A 20000-nucleotide genomic window follows, 5' to 3' on the forward strand; every position below is an offset into this window, starting at 1 on the left:
GCATTTTTGAACATCATTAACGCAATACATCAATTAGTTGGATCGCTTGAACTGGATCGTTCTTGCTTTGACGAGATCTGGAAAAGAAACCCTGTTTTGTTTTCGGTACATCAGTTTCTCAAAGAAGACTCGGCTGCGATTGTTGCGCGGATCGAGTCGAGTTCAGTAAATAAAATGTACACACAAACCTTCCCCTTTCACACTGACTGTTTTTGTTCAGTTTTCCAAAAATTTCTCCTCTCAAAATAAAATTGAAACCCTCTGAAAAATGCCAAAAATGTGGATCGCTAAAGAGGGTAGTGGGTGACTGCTTTGTATTTCATAATAAACAAATCGTGGTGCATCACGGTAAGTGATAATGGGTCTTTAAGTTCCCCAATATGTTTCAGATATAACTGCCAAGTTACATGAAATCTTGAAACGTGTTCTTTTTAAAGACGCAAAGGGATTTATGTCACCCGAAGAATTTCGGGAAGTTCGAGAAACGGGCCCCAGGTGACTATGCCTCGTCAAAGTAGGCATATAAGCTATATTCATGTTCAAAACTAGACCCTCGGTGAGGGTACACTGGGTTCCCTGTGGTACGTGCACCGTTCCAGACAATTTTTTTTCAAGTTGGGGGGTCATTAAGAAGTCATACCAGTGGCCCGTTTCTCGAAAGTCCCGATAACTTTTTGGGCCCGAAAAGCCATATGTGAAACTGGCAACCGCTTGTTTTGAAAAGGCGATCTTTTGACATGTTTTCAAGGTAACAAACAGAAAAAAAACTATGAAGTTTGACGACTTAAATCCTCTCCGGTCTTGAGATACAAAGGGAATTGTGACACCCGAAAATGGCCCGTAAAGTTTCGGGACCTTTGAGAAACGGGCCCCTGTAGAGGCCCATTGGCTCACAGGTACTCACACGTTCGTACGACGGTAACAGATCTGTCCTTGCGTAATATGTAGCTCTAACAGTACACGATATTGTTTTGGTATTGTCTATCATTGTAGTGCCATGATAGCAGTCTTGGGTAAATAGCCTGAGAAGACATGTGGTTACTAGCAAAGTACTGAACCCAGAAAGATTGAAGAAAATAAATGGGAAGTGAGGAACATTGGCTTCTGGGCTGACATGTTATAAACTTCTTTACACCACAAGTTTAAGCGTGCCCTCTGAGCATCTGACGGCTGTGTAATACCGAAGTTCACTGAAGTTTTACCCTGTCCAGCGGGGTTAGTGTTTGGATGGGAGACCAAACCCCTCATAAAACAGAAGCATCGAACAGAAAATATTATTAACGCTAACAAATGCGAACTCAGCAAGGTACAGATTTTGTTAGCTTGCTTAATTCAAAAACAAATATTGATGCAAAAGTAAATAAATATTGATACACAGTTTTTAGAAAGAGCAGAAGGAAGTTTCCAGGACGGTCGCTCGAGAATAACATATTTACGACATGAAAAGAACATTAATTTTGAACCGTAAATATAGAATATAAACAGTTAAGATCAGCGACAAACATTTTGGGAGATTTCTGCTACGTTCAATTTTGTTATTGTACGTTTTGGCTGCACAAATAAATCGCAAAATGGAAAGTGACATCGCCGGAATTCAGCGGTCGCCGTGATTAAGTTACCGCGGCATGCTTACTTGCCAAACTGAGTGAAGCATCTGTGTCAAATGATGGCAAGATATCTGGGTTTTCGTAAGTTTCTTTTTCAGTCAAGTGTTATAAAGTTTGACAATAAATGAGCGCATTCAAAACAAAGATCACAATCGCCCACCATTGTTTCTGCAAAGTCAAAAATTTACTCTCCAAAACGAGGTTATTTATCACCAGGTAATTCCATCATTTTGGAAATAGCAGCTACTTTATTATTCACCGGCGTCACAATTTTTTGCTGATTTTGGGGCTCATTTCGTTGAAACTCAAGCACGCTTCCAACAGACCTGTTTGTTTTCATGAAATCTTTCCTGCTTACAGAGAAATACTAAAAATATCCTCCCGTATCACGTTTCAACCTTAAGCTCGAAAATTCAATACACAACATGATATTACAATTCACAAAGGCAGAAAATATCACAGAATCCTTTTCCAGCGAAACATTTTATTGAAACAAACAACATAAGATGCACTAAAACGCCTTTCGCGTTGCAATGACTTTCGACGCCATTGCTGGTTAACGAGAATAACAAACTCACGAGGCAGAATGTATATCTATATTTAATTAAGTTAACACAACAGAAAAACGCTAACCTCATTTTGACGCGAAAATGCTTTACTATTGCCATAAAAACTATCTAGTTAGGCTCGCATATTATAAAACATGATGAATTCATAAAGGTCACCTTTTCCAGCGAACAATTTTTTGAAACAAACAACATATTTGCTATTAGAGGCAAAAACCCCTTCCTATTTCATTACGTGTGTGAAGAGAAAAAACTCAATCGTGTCAAATATGCGCAATATTACAACAAACCAAAATTTCAGGATCAAACCGTTTCCATGAAGAACCTTGTTGTCGAAGTCCATTACTCGTCGCTTTTTAGATTCCACCGCCTGTCTTGTTCAGTATCCAAATGACTTGCCATTATTGAGCTTCATAACCGTATATGTTGTTCAAAGATCCACTAAAACGCCATTCGCGCTACATGACTTTCGACGCCATTGCCGGTTAAGTTTATCATTCTACTGTGTCCACCAGAGAAATTTACGCATTTCCACTACTCTCTCTATCCTAAGAAAATAGGAGCAGAAGGCTCTATGCACAAAGATACCACTTAGCAGGGGAGTGACAGGCAAGACTTTTACCGACACGAAAAGAAAAAAAAAAAAAAATCAAACAAACAAATCCCACCCACTTTCCTACTGGGATTGCCATACTGGCAACACAGTAATGAAAAGAATCCCTTTCCGTTTGACGTGTTAAAAATGTTATACACATGCAAGGGTCATTTCGTCAGGTTCCGCTCTCGTTGTGCCAGTATGAATATGACAGGGTTATCATATGTCCATTATATTTCTTGAAACCATAAAGTGCTGATGACATCGAAACGTCGGTTTTTCTCGCTAACTTTGACTTGTTTATGTAAATCCATACCGATAAGTGCATTATACTTCTTTCATAATGCCTCCTAACTAATGATTTTTTGTCCCTCAAAAGCGAGGGACTGCCTAGACCTGCGTCCTCCCCAGAATGGAGCCAAGGCTTGTGACGACTGGGCCCTTGGACGAATGTGTAGCCCTTTCTGTGATGACCGCTGGGATTTTGCTCAAGCAATACCACCATTTACTATATGGAGCTGTGGAGCGTCAGGAATATGGTTACCACCCATGCGCTGGCCAGACTGTACAAGTAAATATTTTTTCCTCACCTTCACAAAATAGACTCTTAGAATTAAACTAAAGCACTGAGCTCATGCCACAGGATTTCAAACCAGCGTTACACCAGTCACACCAAGTAAATCTATCACCCAGTCCTACAGGTACACTGTCCAGTAAGCCTGGGTACGACTTCCCTTTTTAGGGCTGTTTTATTGTCAGTCCCCCGAAGTACCAGAAGAAAGTCTCATGGTGAAATATAAGCTGTGTGTGAGGTCAAAATATGACAATAGTCTTGTATACTGCTAGGATGGGTAATATGGAAAAAAAAGCTCGAGCAGGTTAATAGAAGATTACAGTTATGTACTTATGGCGTTAGTTAATTTTCGCTATAAAATTGCAACGATGTCCAAACATGGTCCAAATGACGTCAGACCTTGATTGGAAGGACTAGAAACCAAAACGCTCCATATTTGTTTCAGGTTGAGCTAACCTTGCTGAATCTCTGTAAGTAAGGAAAAGTCAGGGATCTGTTTATTGAATGTTGAAATGAATACAGAAGACTTTCTTTGAAAATCATTTTAGGAGTATACCAACCGGGTCAAGCCAGGATGGCTATGGATTTGTATTACTTCAATGGGAACTGCGGTACACCCGAGGCACAGGCTCAAATTAAACAAAACTTCATCCAGATCCTGAATGGTTCTTTGTATAAAGAAATCTGCAGTGACCCCGCCATAAAAGACAAATGTACAGCCGAGAATGTTAAGGTGACTTGTGCCATGGTTAGTTCTGTTGGAAAGAGAAAGAAGCGTTCATCAGGTCTGTAAAGTTGAGATTCATTTTAGTGATAAATGGCACACTAAGAGAACTGCAAATTTATTTAATGGGTTCAAAAGCTTTACTTCACATTTTATATCCATTACACTTATGTTTAGATTTTGGGTTATTTTGGCCTAGAAAATTGGAAGTATTAGCCGTGTCTCTATCAGATATAAAGACACTCATTAACAATTAAATTCTTTTGTATTTCCTTCCTGAATTATAGAGAACTCGACTTCCCCTCCACTAATAATGAGTTTAAAAAATGATCACATATAATAAGCTGAGAAGGTCTTTATAGTGATTTTTCTTCTCTTCTCACCTTTGAATTTATTTTACTCTTTTCTTCAGATGATGACGGGGCACTAGTTCCACGAACAACGATCAGAGTGGATATTGTTGGTAGGTTAACGGCTGGTTCTCACTACCGACGGAGTCGGAGTTGGAGTCGGAGTCGGAGCGAAGTTATAAGCGGAAGCGTGGAGCTTTATGATCTAGTGAAAATCAAAAGTGACGGAGTCGGAAGCAAAATACTGATTTCGTTATGACTCCGTCGCTCATGATCTGGATGAAAACTAGATTGTCGGAGTGGCAAGCACTATTTTAGTATCAAACTGTGACCAGATCGCGAGAAAACAAGGTATAGGTATATGCTTTATTTACCCTCGGATTTTAGAGTAGCTTGGTGGAGCTAATATCTCCAAGCATTTTTCTCTGCCAATCCGTGATATGTTAAGGCCAGACCACAACACCGGGAAATCCGTTCCCTGCTCTTTTCCAACAGTGCGTGAGTTCTTTTACGTCCCGCAGAATTGGGACCCAGTGGTTAGGGCGCTTGCCTTGAGATCCGGAGATCCCGGGTTCAAGACCCCCTCTGACCGCTCATTTTCTTACGTACAGACTTACGGAATGAAAATAACCTACATACAAAAAACACCCAGTACACTACTATTTACAGAGACATTATTCGACACTAATACATAATAAACTACTTTAAAAACTTCGACTTACAGTACATTACTTTACCTTCTGTCTATAAATAATAATAATAATAATAATAATAATAATAATAATAATAATAATAATAATAATAATAATAATAATAATAATAATAATAGTAAAAACAATGACAATAGCAATAATAGGAATTATATAAAAAATTTCCATTTGTCACAAAATTTGTGAATCGTTTTCTTCCTGGCACTAACGTACTTTTCGGTTTGTATTTTGATGTTCCCTTTTGCTCGAAAGCAAGCTACGTTGGGAAGAACTCCATTCCTTCTGCAGTACCACAGATACAATATGCCTATGATTATCAAATAATTTAGTGTGGGGCATATTGAAGAAATCACTCCAAGAATAACATCTTTTAGGTTGCGACTTATCTGTTGACTTGTTACCTGAAATTTATATAGTTCAAAGGCTTTCTGAAACTTATTTGAATGAGGACGATTGAACAGAAGATGCTGTAAAGTTTCCTTCTCATGGTGGCAGAAAGAGCAATAATAGTTTTCAATGTAACCGATCTTATACAATTTATCATTAGTGTGTAAAAGTGTATTTAGGACTTTATATTGAAATGCCTTTAGGTAAGGCTCACAAGTGACAGTATGTGAAAGATGGTAAGACTTTTCAAGTTGATCTTTAGTTATATTAAATTCCCGTTACAAGTTTATACTATTGTTTGGAAGGCGAGCCTTTGCGCCAACTAAGAGGGTGTAATAGTGTTTTGATTTTGCTTTAGATACATCAAATACCCATTCAGAATATTTAAAAGAAGGTTTTGATAGATCGAAAGTAACACTGGAATCGAGATTTCTTAATTTGGGCGGTACAAAATTGCGTAGTCCGGTCCATGTTAAAAAGTTACTTTTATCTATTAGTGAAGTGATCCTATTAAAAGAAGTTAAATTACCTACATCAAAGTGAAGATCGTGTACACAGATGATACCAGCTCTAAAATACTGTCTATAATAAACAGGTTTGTTATCGATTAGTACCTCCTTATTATTCCAAATGATAAGTTGCCAATCCTTTTCCTCTGCAAAACTTTTACGAAAATCGGCCCACCACTGTAACAGTTGCCGATAAAATTTAGAAGTGATTTCTACATGGACCATATTGTAGTTACAATTAAATAGCAGGAAGCCACCATTTCTCCTTAAAATATATTGAAGATACCGTAACGATTTCCATGTGCCATTACTGGGGGTGAAAATTCTCTGCATCCAACCAAGTCTTAAGGCTTTAATCTGGGAGTCTGAATCTATCATCCTTAAGCCCCCTTCTCTATAATCGTTTATTGTCGACAATCTTGTCACTTTATCGACACCCTTCCATAAACACCAACGACCTCCCGCACGGTAGTCCGATACTAACCAACTGAGCTAACCGGTCGGCGGTCAAAACAAAGCATTGTGATTGGTTGGTTCTTCCGCTTCTGCTTCCAACCCCGCCAATGAAGTTTTTCACTAGATCATAAGAGACGGAGTAATAAGCGGAATCAAAAGAAAATGGGAACGTTCTGTTTCTTCCGACTCCGATTCCGTCGAGCTTATGACTCCGCTTACGACTCCAATTTTCGATTTTGACTAGATCATAAGAGCTCTTACGACTCCGACTCCGTCGATAGTGAGAACCAGCCTTTTTTTAAGTTTGCAATATTTAGAAGCGGGATTTTTTCCGTTTGATAACCCCTTATTAAAAGTGAAAAGCACTTATTTCCAGAGGAACCGACGGTTTCGCTGCGATGAACTAGTCGGCTATTAAACAGGCCAGCATTAGAAATAGATTTTCCTAATTTACCCGGGAATCTCAACGACTAAATATGTCATATTTTATGTCAGTTCTCATTGAAAACAGCACTGGAGCAAATGATACTAAGGGCAGCAAAGTTTTAGCAGGTCTGGTGGGCATCAAAATCGCCAAAAACATCAGCAGTGAGATAAAAAAGGCCGTGGAGAATGGAAACTTCAGTTTGAATATCAACGGTACTGTGCTTTTCCCTGACGCGCAATCACTGAACTTCTCAGAGCCTGTAAGATTGTGTAACAAAGGACAAGCCTATAGAGATGGAATCTGTGGTATGTAACACTAATGATAATATATCCCGTAATAAGGGTTATCGTTTGTCAATAAGTCAATGAAGTGAACGTGCGCTGGCCCAAAGGTTTCTAAGGAAGGCATTTTGAAAGACCACCGGAGCCGGATGAAATACCAATGAAATTACACCCCACTTCTTATGACCCACTACTCAGTACTTCTTAGATTGGCAACAGTGGTTATAACAACATTTGTAAATATTGCTTCTACCAGCTAAAAACTCTCCTATCTGTTAGTTTGATGGACTACTGTTAATCTGGTTTTCAGGCAATACAGTCACCTATTTCCAATGGCTTTAATTCTCAAAAATTGGTGGTCTACTGTGTTTTGAGAGGTTCTCCCCCGGGCACTCCGGTTTTCCCCTCTCCTCAAAAACCAACATTTCCTTTGAATTGATTTGTTGATTTCAGTTTACAGTGTCCGCAATTAGTGCTACAGAGCTAGAACGACTAGACACTTAAATAAAGTTTCTCTTCTCTTCTTCTCTCTTCAAAGAGCTGCTAAGTTACACATTTCTTCTGCTCAAAATTATCATATAATTTTCAGCGTTTTGTTAAATTAGCAGAATTCGTTGACTGTATTTTTCTTGCGTTACAGTGAGTTGTTATTTTGGAACATATTTGAACAAGACGCTTGGTACTTGTGAGGAGTGCCCTGTCGGAACATATCAAGATCGAGAGTCACAAGAAATGTGTGGTTTGTGTCCACCAAGAACGTCAACGGAAGAGACTAGAACGTACAACCGCTCTGGCTGTATAGGTGGGTAATGGATTAACTTATGTAGACCGTCAGAGAGAAAGGCATGAATTGTTTCGCTCTTGATTGTAAGTACCGATGGCCGAGCTGAATTGAAGTGGGAGCAGACATTAGGATCACCTCAATTGTAAACTCGACTTTATGAAATTACAAAATAGCATGTTCCTTTTATTGTAATTATTCAGTTGTTAAAGTACTGCTTCACGGAAAATCCAAGGTAGCTCTGAATCCGCTCCCACAACTTAAAAAGGTAACAACTTATAGAGATTGGTTAGTGATGATCTATCAAAGTACAAGAGCTGGAAAGGGCTAGAAACCGGTCTTATATCCTTAATGCTGAACATTATGTTTTCTTTAATTCTTCTTCAACAGCTAGTTGCAAAGCTGGTTCATATTCGCCCACGGGATTGGAGCCCTGTTTCCTATGTCAGAAGGGTGAATATCAGCCTCTCGAGGGACAAAGTAGTTGCTTCAAATGCAGTGCAAACACAACCACTCCTGGTGAGGGTTCCAATAGCTCAGTACAGTGTGGAGGTAAGAGTTTAATTAACACCTGCGCTATGTTTAATTAGTTAGTATGCCTCTTGAAATTGGCGTGGAGAAAAGGGGTAGTGACCTTCCCTCCCTCCCTCTCCATGATTGAGAATTCAGACCACAGGACGATAAAACTTTCGGTTGGCTTATGCAGTTTCTCTCAAGAGTTCAATCTCGTGCCGAAAGATTCGCCAAGGAAGTTACATAAATTAGACGCGAAATTTTTACTTATGTCCAGAAATGCTCGTAATTAGCTGCATGCCCAATTTTGATAAACTTTACGAAGTAAGGCATCAAAGATGATGCATGGCTGGTCTAGAGCGGGGTAGATATACCACAAAAAAGAATATATGAGAAGTTGTGCATTTTGTGACGTTTGATGAGGGTTTACTCGCAAAAGGTGGAGAAGTGTATCAAGCATTCTTACCAGTGAAACTGAATTTCTTTTAGCAGGTGCACTTCAAAAAGAAGGTGGGAATCCGCGACAAATAGTTATTGGGAACATGTCAGTGTTTTGCACTCGTTTGATTTGTCTTTATGAGTACTACCTGTCGACATCTTTTTTATGACATTTTCCCCCGAAAACGTAGCCTAAAATACAAAAAGTCAAAAGCATCTTGCTCAAGGTATTATCATATTTGTAACAATAACCAGGTTTAATGAGGTTAAAGACCGTGTTTTATTATGATCGCAGTCCCTTGCCCGGCCGGTTCATTTTCTTCAACTGGATTGGCTCCATGCGTGCTGTGCGACCGACGTTCTTTTCAGCCTAATAACGAGAGCCGAACCTGTGTCCCTTGCCCGGGCACTACTGCCACAGCTCATGTTGGGTCCAAGAGTGCACAGGATTGCATAGGTAAGTAGCATTATAAAAGGGTTTAAACTAACAAGAACTAGTGGAAGTCTCTTTCTGGAAAGTTCAGAGGGTGCGCGATAATGAGAACAAAAAGAAAAATGTTTTTTATACAAATGGGAACGTGTGAGGCGACCTAATGCTGGCCTCGTCCTAGTTTACAATCGTTTAGAATAAAATGGAAACTTTCATCTTCTTGCCACGTCCGGTTCCAGGGATAAGAGACATAAAGGGGCCTTTTGTAAGCGTACAGGCAGACTTTCTGACCTTTTGTTCGAGGAATCCATCAAATCGTCACGGCGATATCCAAATTATTTCGAGTGCCCAGACAGTAGTCCAAGAAGGTAATACAACGACGAAAAAAAAACGAGGTTAAGTGCTTTGAACACCCCGGTGGGAAAACTAAAATGTGAAATCAGTGTTGTTTCACGGCCCGAATGTAACGGTCGACTACTCGAACAAGGCTGATCATTACTGAGTTGCCAGTAGGGCAGTCCCAGTCGGAAATTAAAATAGGTAACGTATCTTTGTTTTATTATTTTTATTTTATTCATTTTATTTTATTTATTTTATTTTTATTTTTTTTCCGTGTCGGTAAAAGTCTTGCCTGTCACTCCCCTGCTAAGTGGACTTCGACAACAATCTTTCGCCTGTCAAGCCGAAATCAAAGTGAGCTGTATTTCTAATATTTTACCAAGGATGGTGTTCTGTACAACACTGAAGCCAAATGGAAAATTCTCTGGTAAATTATGGGTTTAGCAAAGACAGAGAAGGAATCGAACACCTTAAGTGGATCTGTGATCTCTGTTATCTGGCTATTTGTATTTATTTGTACTCAACTCTGCACAAAATTTTGGAAATGTGACGCCAAGAATTATTTGGAAGAAAGGTTGTCGCTTATTTTATGCTTAATTATTCAAGGAAAAGGTTCTTCAGGAAAGAGTTTGATTCTGAAATTTATTTTATTGCGTATGGTAATTTGACCCGATTGCGTTTCTTGTCTTCACGCACGCAATGAAGTAGGAAGGGGTTTTTGCCTATAATAGCAAATATGTTGCTTGTTTTCGCTGGAAAAGGTCGTCTTTGTGAATTCATCATGTTGTGTAATATTCGAGCTTAACAAATTTGCATACGTGCATTGAAATGTGATACGCGAGGAGGGTAGTGTCGAATACGAAGACCCCGAAAACGAAGACCCACTCGAAAAACGTATAATTTAGGTTAATTCAAATGTTATTTTTGAAGAGTTAGTCCTAAGCAGATCTAAGAGGCCAATTACCTGCGCCGGGCTGGCCCGGTTAGGCGGGCTGGCTCGTTTAACCGAGATTCCGGCACGTCTGAGAAACACACCCAAAATCAAGTTTGCGATTACATGGAAAAATCTCAGTCCGGTTAGCCGACATCCGGCATTACGATGCCGGGGTCCCGGCTAACCGGGCTGAGATTTTTTCATGTAATGGCGTTCACCGGGACAGCCCGGTTAGTCGGGCCAGCGAATTATCACCACATTACTCCACTTTAGAGTAAAATGGCCCACAGAATAGTTGTTGTTTTTTTATGTTTAAATACAAGATGTATAAGATAGCAAACCTTAAGGCCTTTTTAAATTGTAGAATGGTGAGATTTAATAACAATTTAGCAAGACAAACTTCCTTCCACTTCTTCTTGTTGTTGTCATCTTTTTTCACACGACATATTTAAAATTCGGTCAGTATAAAAGGTAGACTGCGGACTCGGACTGCAGACTAGATATGAAACAAGGACTGAGTTTTCAAAAACGGAGTATAGAACAAAACTAGGTTTATACTGGCCCAGATACAGATTTTTAAAAAAAGCCCCTGAGTGCTCTTATTCCGTGTCAAAATATTGTCGCGTACACAGAAATGCTCAGTTACAACATCGACTGGGCTAGAGAAAGTAAGAGTAGAGATTTATCACAAAATTGCACTTTGATCCATGAATTTAAAAAGGAAAAGGAACGGAAATAAGCATCTCACACTGAAGTCCTTCAAATTTCTCGATTTCTAAACATAAAGCTGGTGACCCGCGAAGAATTTCATAAATTACTTCCGTGTCTTACCTCTTTGCAGTTTCAACTAAAACCTTCAGTGCAGCCTGACTAGCCGGGCTGGTCAGGTTTGCCGGGATGTTTTTCAGCTCGATATTACATGAGGTGAGCCAGCCCGGCTTGGACTAAATTTAGAATATGTCACGTGAAAAAAAAGTGACAACAACAACAAGAAGTGAACAGACGTTTGTCTCGCTAAATTGTTATTAAAATTCACCATTCTACAATTTAAAGAAGCCTTATGGTTTGCTATCTTATTGATCATTTATTTAAACACAAAAATATAAAACGACTATTCTGCGGGGCATTTTGCTCTAAAGTGATTTCGTTGGAAATCGCTGGCCCGGCTAACCGGGCTGTCCCGGTGAACGCCATTACATGAAAAAAATCTCAGCCCCGTTAGCAGGGATCCCGGCATCCTAATGCCGCGATGTCGGCTAACCGGGCTCAGATTTTTCCATGTAATCGCAAACTTGATTTTGGGTGTGTTTCTCGATACCTTATTAGTGTTTTTGTGGCGTACTTTGGCCATTTCAGCGCTATTCCAGTGGGTTGTAAGTTCGCTGTTTTCTCTCTATAATATGAGAAAGTAACGGTAGAAATAAAACTCCCTAGAATCGCGCTGAAACGACCAGAAATGCTAAGAACACACCATAAATAAGACAAGGAGGCAAGATAAGAAATTCTGATGTATTTTTATTTCAATTTTAATGCCCTAAATTACGATCGCTAAATTCCCCATACAAACCCTCATAAAATTTATGCAACGCAACAACGATTCTCCGTGAGCTTGGGGTACCTACACTCATAAATGTTTAGATTTTCAATAACACGGCCGCTCAAACTCGTGATTATGTAAATAGTTCACCCTGAAGTCAAAATAGATACATTTCTCAGGAACCCGACAAAGTTCATTCAGTTGACACAAGATGATCACATGCACCTTTATGGTTGCCTAGCACGTGATCAATTTTTTTCCTTTTGACAGAACATCATGACCTTTTCCTTCATTCATATAAGTCATTTATCTTTCGATGAGAAGTCGATTCAGAGATATATAAAAACTACTTTATACTTTCTTACTTTTTTTCTTGAATGTTTATCTATCTTTTGGGCCTGTCTTTTACTGTTAACTCCCGGCTTTTACGGTACTTTTTTGTGCAAACGTAAAGCCAAGAAATGTTTTGACCTGGCATCAGATTAGACTGAAACGAAGCGAAATTATGAAGCGGAAACAACATCTTCAGGCCTTCCTTAGTTTGTGCAATACATGTTACTCATGGGTCGCTCATTTTATTCATGAGTGGCTCATTTTACTCATGAGTTGCTCAGTTTTACTCGTGAGTGGCTCATTTTACTCATGAGTTGCTCATTTTTACTCCTCGTGGGTTGCTCATTTTACTCATGAGTTGCTCATCTTGCTCCAAATGAGCATCTAGTGCTTGATGTGTTCTTTTATACACATTTTCAGTCACGGAACGAATGGTCCTCGCAGTTACTCTCTGAATTTAAGTTCCTCAGGGTTGCTCAGAGTTACTCTCTCAATTTGAGTTACTCCGGTATGCTCACAGTTGCTCATAAGTTTCTCTACTTACAATGTAAATGAACGCTATCAAATACCTCCTAACGAAGGCATTAAACACTAATTCAACTCGATAGGACAAAAAAAGAAACAGGACTTGTGCACGCGGTAAAGGCTGACCGTAGAATGCCTGACCTTCTAAACGATCGCCAAATACAAGCCACGAGCACGTGGCACTCCAAGCGCCTGCCGCTCACAACCAGGCCAGGGCTACGTGAAAGCAAAATATCAATTTATGCTAATCAGGATTATCACAAATTACATATTTTGCCTCCACTACTCAACCGGACACTCAAGCTAGGTGACATATGGGTGCATTGGCCAGCCAAGCCCTCCGTAGAACTAAAAGAAAGGGCTTGAGTGAAGGCGAAAGTGAATTTGAGACCTCTAATAAACTCTCCAAAGAGTATCTGACATGGGTATTAATGGCACTTACTGAGGCCCAACGGGCGTGTCGTAGAACTTTTCTGTCAGGGACTCCAGGATTAGGGGCTGGTGTAGCTGCACCAGCTGAGTGAGTACTAAATTGAGCAATATCGAGAATAATACCATGGAAAGACTTCTTGAAAGAGTCGCTGTAAGTGGAATAGCTCATAGGCTTATAAAGTAAAAACAAACGCGTACGACTGGCAGAGGCAGAAAAAAGGCTAAAAATATACCCGCTTCGGAATGACAAACTTAAAACTAACTGCCTAACGTCCTCGGAAGATCTGCGTGAAGCGACTCCTTTCGATGCTTTCATGAGGCGAGGGTGCAAGGGGACCATTCCCTGTCTTGGCTGCTACCGCAAAAGCACTAGTTGGTTGGAGGACAGACTCCGGCCAAATCGTGGAACCACTTGAAAGTATAGTAAGCACAAAGGATGGCTGAAACCAATTTGGAAGAATGCAACAAATACTGAGTGGAAAAGGAACGAAATCAAACACTTCCACGGCGAATGACTTCCATCCATTGAAAACACTGGAATGATGCAGAGATGCCCCGTTTTCACAGGAGGCAAGAACTGGCAATCAAGCTTTTCAGTCATGGAAACGACTTCTTGGGGAAACGGCAGAGATGTTGACCAGAACTCTGTGTGAAAAATGACTAAAGAAACGAAAAGGGATAAAGCAACACACGGCAAAATAATAATAATGACAGCGAAAAAAGAACGAAATGGTAAATGGACCGCAGCATAACAATGGAAGACTCTGCAGAAAAGCATGCAGAAAAGCACGCAGAAAAAGGCAAAAATACTAGACACAACAGACCCACCGAGAGCGAAAGATAAGGACCTGAATCCCGTGCTATAAAACGCGTAGTCCTTGAACATCAATACTTCATGGGTACCTGGACACAAAAAAACCCACCAAGGGTGATTATCAAGGGCCTCCAGCCCATGATATAAACGCATTGCTCATGAACATCAACACTTTGTCTGTATCATGACACAACATACCCACCGAAGGTGATTACCAAGCACCTTCTGCTCATGCTATAATCAAATTGTTCACGAACAACAATATTGTATATGTACGTATGTACCTAGACACAACAAACCCACCGAGGGCGATTATAAAGGGCCTCTAGCGCATGCTATAGACGCATTGGTCATGAACACCAATACGATAGAAATGTACGTAGACACAACAAACCCACCAAGGGTGAATATCAAGGGTCATTCAATAGCCCTTGGTATCAAAAACATCATACATGAAGATGAATGCATATTCAGAAATAGGAAACTCGTCAGGGGTCAAGATGGCGGCAGCAAGAAATTTGGCTCCGAAATTTATCCTTTTCAGCGCTTTACTTCTACAACTGCACTCGACATACGACCATCTATCTATTGGTACCAATATCATACATAGTTTCAAAACGTCAACAGAGGTGGATGGCTCTACATCAACTGGATTGCAGTCGGATTTTCCGTTTGAATCGATCTTTCTCAAAACGCGACGCCATATTGAATCTCAACGCTACTTAGGTTCAAGATCAGTTATTATTCCAACGCTTATTCGAGCTTCCAACTGACAAAGGTAGTGATCAGTGAACCTGAGAAGTGTGGAGAGTGCGGTAAAACTATCGCTAAAAATCATCGCTCGTTAACATGTACTTTATGCAAACGAACATATCATATGAAATGTGGAAATACGGTGTTGAGAGACTTTCAAATCCTGCAAAGTAGTAAGGTTATATGGATTTGCACATTATGTACATTCGACCAGTTACTGTTTAATGGTCTCAAATGCGTCAGCCATCCAATCTTTGTGGCTTAGGGATCAATCTGATTCAAATGATGCGGAGCAATGCAATTCATTAACCACAAGTAGAAGCCAGGAATCGACGAAACAGCAAACCAGTACATTCGAATTTGAAATCAGAAGCAATAAGTGGGCAAATGTTCTTATAAGTCACTCAAATATAAATAGTATCCAAAATAAATTTGAAGATCTGAAACTTCTCAATAACAAGCTCAAGTCACAGATAATAGTACGCACGGAAACAAAAATTGATGATACGTACCCTAATACACAATTCCAGTTGAATGGCTATGTCCTGTATAGAAAAGACCGGAAGAAGGGAGGAGGAGGAGTGATGGTATTTATTTCGTCATGGTTGCCATCAAAAAAGATCATACTACATTCTTCAACTATGTGGGAAACTCAGGGAAAAAAACTGTAATCATAACTGGAGACTTAAACCTTGACAGGATGAATCCCAATCGGAGAGAATGTAAGATTCTAACAATGAAATGAATCCCAATCGGAGAGAATGTAAGATTCTAACAGACCTGGAAGTGGTGTATGGACCAGAATGCTTGATCAAGGATCCTACACGCATTACAAATTCTTCGAAAACATTGATTGACGTTATTCTTACAAATAAACCTGATTTGTTCGAAGAAAGTGGTGTGATGTACCCAGAAATTTGTGACCATGGTTTAGTTTAAGGCCTCATGAAAGTTAAAGTTCATCAGCATCCAACAAAATTATTACTTACAGAAGTACCAAAAATCTGGATGTGGAAAAGTTAAACGAAGGTCTGCAATCAGCTCCTTGGCACGTTTGTGAGGTGTTTTATGACATAGACGATATACACTTTTTCTGGCAATCACTTTTTACACACGTAGTGGACGAACACCTTTCACTAAAGCAAAGAAAAGTCCGATCAAAATATGTGGCCTTCATGACAAAAGATTGGACGGAGGCTATCAAGAAAAAAAGGAAATACAGTAAGCTGTTTGCAAAAAACAGAAGCGTGGAAAATTTTGAACTGAAAAAGAAATCGAGAAACATAGCCACACCCTGCAGACGAAAAGCTATCAGAGAATACTGGTCAAAGATTTCAGTGGACCTCGGGAGAAATCCCTGGAAGTATTACAACACATTTAAGCCCTTTTTAGGGAATGAAAAACAAACAACTCCAACAACCATATTAATATAAAGACAGAAGTAAATCACTTAGAAACTGACCAGAAGAAAGTTGCGGAAGTGATGGCATATTATTTTACAACAATGGCAGATGGTATTGGAGTCGGGAATGAAGCGTCCAATGAATGTAAATTTGACGCACATGAGAGCGTTGTCGCTATTAAAGTTAGGGATGGAAATAGTAATTGTTTTCATTTCAGAAATATAAACCAGATTGAAGTGAAAGAACTGTTGGATAAACTAAACGTGTCAAAGGCAAATGGTCCACGTGTATTTTCTCCAAAACTCTTGAAATTAGCTTCGCCTGGCATTGCACCATCTATGACCAAGCTTTTTAACACCAGTGTTTATTTGAGAAGTTGGCCCAAGGCATGGAAAAGTGGTGACTGGGTACCCGTGTATAAAAAGGGTGAAAAAGCTGAAGTTAAGAACTACAGACCGGTGACAGTGCTGGATTCAGTGATAAAAGTATTTGAACAGCTGACATGTCAACAAATTGGTCAACATTATGACACTATACTATCACCATACTCAACTGCGTATCGCAAGACCCATTCCTGTGAAACAACCATGATAAGATTAGTAGAAGACTGGAAGTTGTCATTAGATTGGAATTTGAGGGTAGGGATCTTATCAACGGATATGTCAAAAGCATTTGATTGTTTGCAGCATGCACTTTTGCTGAGGAAACTTTAAGCGATTGGATTTGATGATACAGCCATGGACATACTAAGATCATATCTCAAGACAGACCAAATAGAGTGAGATTAGGTTCCATAGTAAGTGATTGGAAACATGTCAAAAGGGGTTGTCCCCAATGCTCTTCTCTTGGACCACTAATGTGGAATTTGTATCAAAATGATTTATCACACTTTTCCAAGAGCGTTGGCTTTTCACTGTACGCAGATGATCACCAGCTTTTTGGGTCTGATAATTCTATAAATGCTGTGGAAGACAAGCTCAATGCAAATGGAGAAATTGCATCTCAATGGCAAAAAAATAATTTTCTCCAAGGCAACAAAGATAAGTGCAACGCGATGCTACTATCTCGTGTAAAAAACGAATCAATTAATATTAACATTGATGGACCAGATATTACCTACTGCAAAAGTTTAAAATGACTTGGTGTCAATAGACCGTGATCTTATGTTTAGGTCACATATACAAGAGATCTGCATAAATACAAGTAAGAAAAGTGGAGTCCTGTCACGTTTAAGGAATATGATTTCTACTGAAACTAAACTTCATTTATATAAATTTGCAATTTTACCCAATTTAACTTACTGCCATGTAGTTTGGAACTTCTGTACTAAATCAGATCGAAAAAACTGGAAAGGATTCAAGAGCGTGCTCTCCGCATGATTGCATTCAGGGAAAAATCAGCCACATATGAAGAAATACTTGAGAAAGCTAAATTAACTACTCTATATAACCGGAGGCCTCAAGATATAGCTATAATGATGTATAAAGTGAAATACAAACTATTGCCTAGTTACGTAGTGGACAACTTTGAAGAAAATGAAGCCAGATATCAGCTTCGCAATGAAAATGATTTTCAGGTACCAAGATTTCAATCTGTGAGATATGGGAAGCACTCTTTGCGATACCAGGGTCCATAGAGACCCCTAGTCTGTGCAACCCAAACGAAAACATGCAGCATAAAACAAACTAGAGGCTGAGCAGCTACACATCAGAAACCCACCGAGGGTGAATATCAAAGGCGTATAGGTCATGCTCGCAAAGCTTGGTTCATAAACGTCGATACTCCGTGCGTACCTAAACAGAACAAACCCACCAAGGTTCACAGGGTCACTACCCCAGATGAACAAATCATGAAGAACGAATAACGAGACATAACAAACTGGGCCCCTAGGCCAGCCACTTTTCTGAAAATCTGAAACATTGATCGCACCGAACGTAAAACTCTCTATTTTACGGTCTGGATTGAAAGTGCAGCAATGTGATTGTAAGATATTATTAGTGTCATCTGCTCTTTGTTAGGCAGGCATATAATGAAATTCTTGAAACAATACCCTATTGAAGTTGAAAAACTCTCACCTCCTTCCATGCGTACCGCACAAGCAACGTTAATGAGTTCGCATTGTTTTAATGCCGTTTTTGATTTAGTTATGTTATCAGAAACACTTTATGGCTTAAGGAGCTCAAACAACTTAACAAGGATCGAAATTCACCGCGGATCATCGGCGACTTCCATCATGGTGATGGACTGATTCTTCCGTCATTTTCATATAAGTTAATTTCGCGAGCAGGAAAGACTACTGGCCTTGTAGACTCCTTTAGGCTACTAATTTGTCTGACCAACGAGGCTGAGTGCTTTTGTTCAGAAATTTATTCCTTCTTTCCTTTCAATGCGGATTAAACGGATTCGGAAAGTTTTGAATTGTATGCCTTAGCGATGGGAAAAACCAGGCTTGTAATATGAAATGGTGATCGCTTCCAAACTTGCGACAGGACGATGGCACGAAACCATCGAGTTATAACTTGTACCGAATGTAGACGGCGAATGCATATCAAGTGTTCTCGAGTTTCACCTAAAGAATATGCTCAACTGCAGCAAAAACCAAGTTACACCTGGTACTGCACGAATTGCCTTCTTAGCTTTTCGCCTGGCTATGATGACGAGGCATCCACTGAAGATATCAATATCATCGATACTAATCTGGATCTTCAGGTACTTCGACATAACATTATTGATTACCGCAAAGATAAACATCATGATCTGATGATTGCCCATCTTAATATTAATAGCATACAAAATAAACTTGATGACCTCAAACTTTTGAACAGAGAACTGAAGTCACAGGTGATTTTTCTTTCTGAAACAAAAGTTGATTCTTTATACAAAGATGATCAATTTTTTATGAGAGGATATAATATGTTCAGAAAGGATCGAAAGAAGGGTGGCGGGAGTCTAATGGCCTTTATTTCTACGAATATCGCATCTAAGAAAGTTACAGCACCAGTATATAAACATGTAGAAGTTTTGTCGATTGAAATCAAGACTGCCTGCAGTACAATTTTGCTAGTCGGAGTGTACAGACCACCGAAAGCTGTGGGTAACGATTATTTCTCTAAGCTTGAAGATGAACGCAGCTCATTATGCATGTGGGCTGAACTTCAAAAACAAACAGTGATTCTCATGGGAGATCTTAATCTCAATCGAATGGACACAAACAAAAGAGCAGGCAAATTACTCATTGATTTGGAAGAAAGCTTTAATCTTACCTGTCTAATTAACAGTCCCACAAGGATTACTAATGTTCGTCCACGCTGATTGATGTACTGCTCACAAACAGGCCTGATTATTTTATCAAATCGGGGACGTTTGATCCAGAAATTAGTGATCATTGCCTGATATATGGTATATTAAATGAGAAAATTATACACCACCAGCGAAAAACCATCATGTCGAGGAATTTAAAAAGCATTACATTTGAACCTATCGCAGAGGAATTGACTAATGCCCCGTGGCAGGTTGGATAAATTTTCAATGATATTGATGATAGAGTGGATTATTGGAATGGATTAGTAAGTTATGTGGTGG

At 39.5% G+C, this 20000-nt stretch overlaps 1 protein-coding gene across 6 annotated transcripts in view; it reads left to right on the plus strand.

Moving 5' to 3' along the window:
* The window catches only part of LOC137987709 (uncharacterized), a 104250-nt gene that overhangs the window by 48548 nt on the left and 35702 nt on the right, over window positions 1-20000 (plus strand). For all 6 annotated transcript variants that reach the window (XM_068833776.1, XM_068833777.1, XM_068833779.1 and 3 more), the window contains 7 exons: window positions 3148-3339; window positions 3891-4127; window positions 4479-4529; window positions 6974-7210; window positions 7827-7988; window positions 8358-8519; window positions 9214-9375. In XM_068833776.1, the coding sequence (XP_068689877.1) occupies window positions 3148-3339; window positions 3891-4127; window positions 4479-4529; window positions 6974-7210; window positions 7827-7988; window positions 8358-8519; window positions 9214-9375 (1203 nt within the window). The remainder of the gene's footprint in view (window positions 1-3147; window positions 3340-3890; window positions 4128-4478; window positions 4530-6973; window positions 7211-7826; window positions 7989-8357; window positions 8520-9213; window positions 9376-20000) is intronic.

The sequence above is a fragment of the Montipora foliosa genome, unplaced genomic scaffold (assembly GCF_036669935.1).
Source record: "Montipora foliosa isolate CH-2021 unplaced genomic scaffold, ASM3666993v2 scaffold_382, whole genome shotgun sequence".
Lineage (NCBI taxonomy): Eukaryota > Metazoa > Cnidaria > Anthozoa > Scleractinia > Acroporidae > Montipora > Montipora foliosa.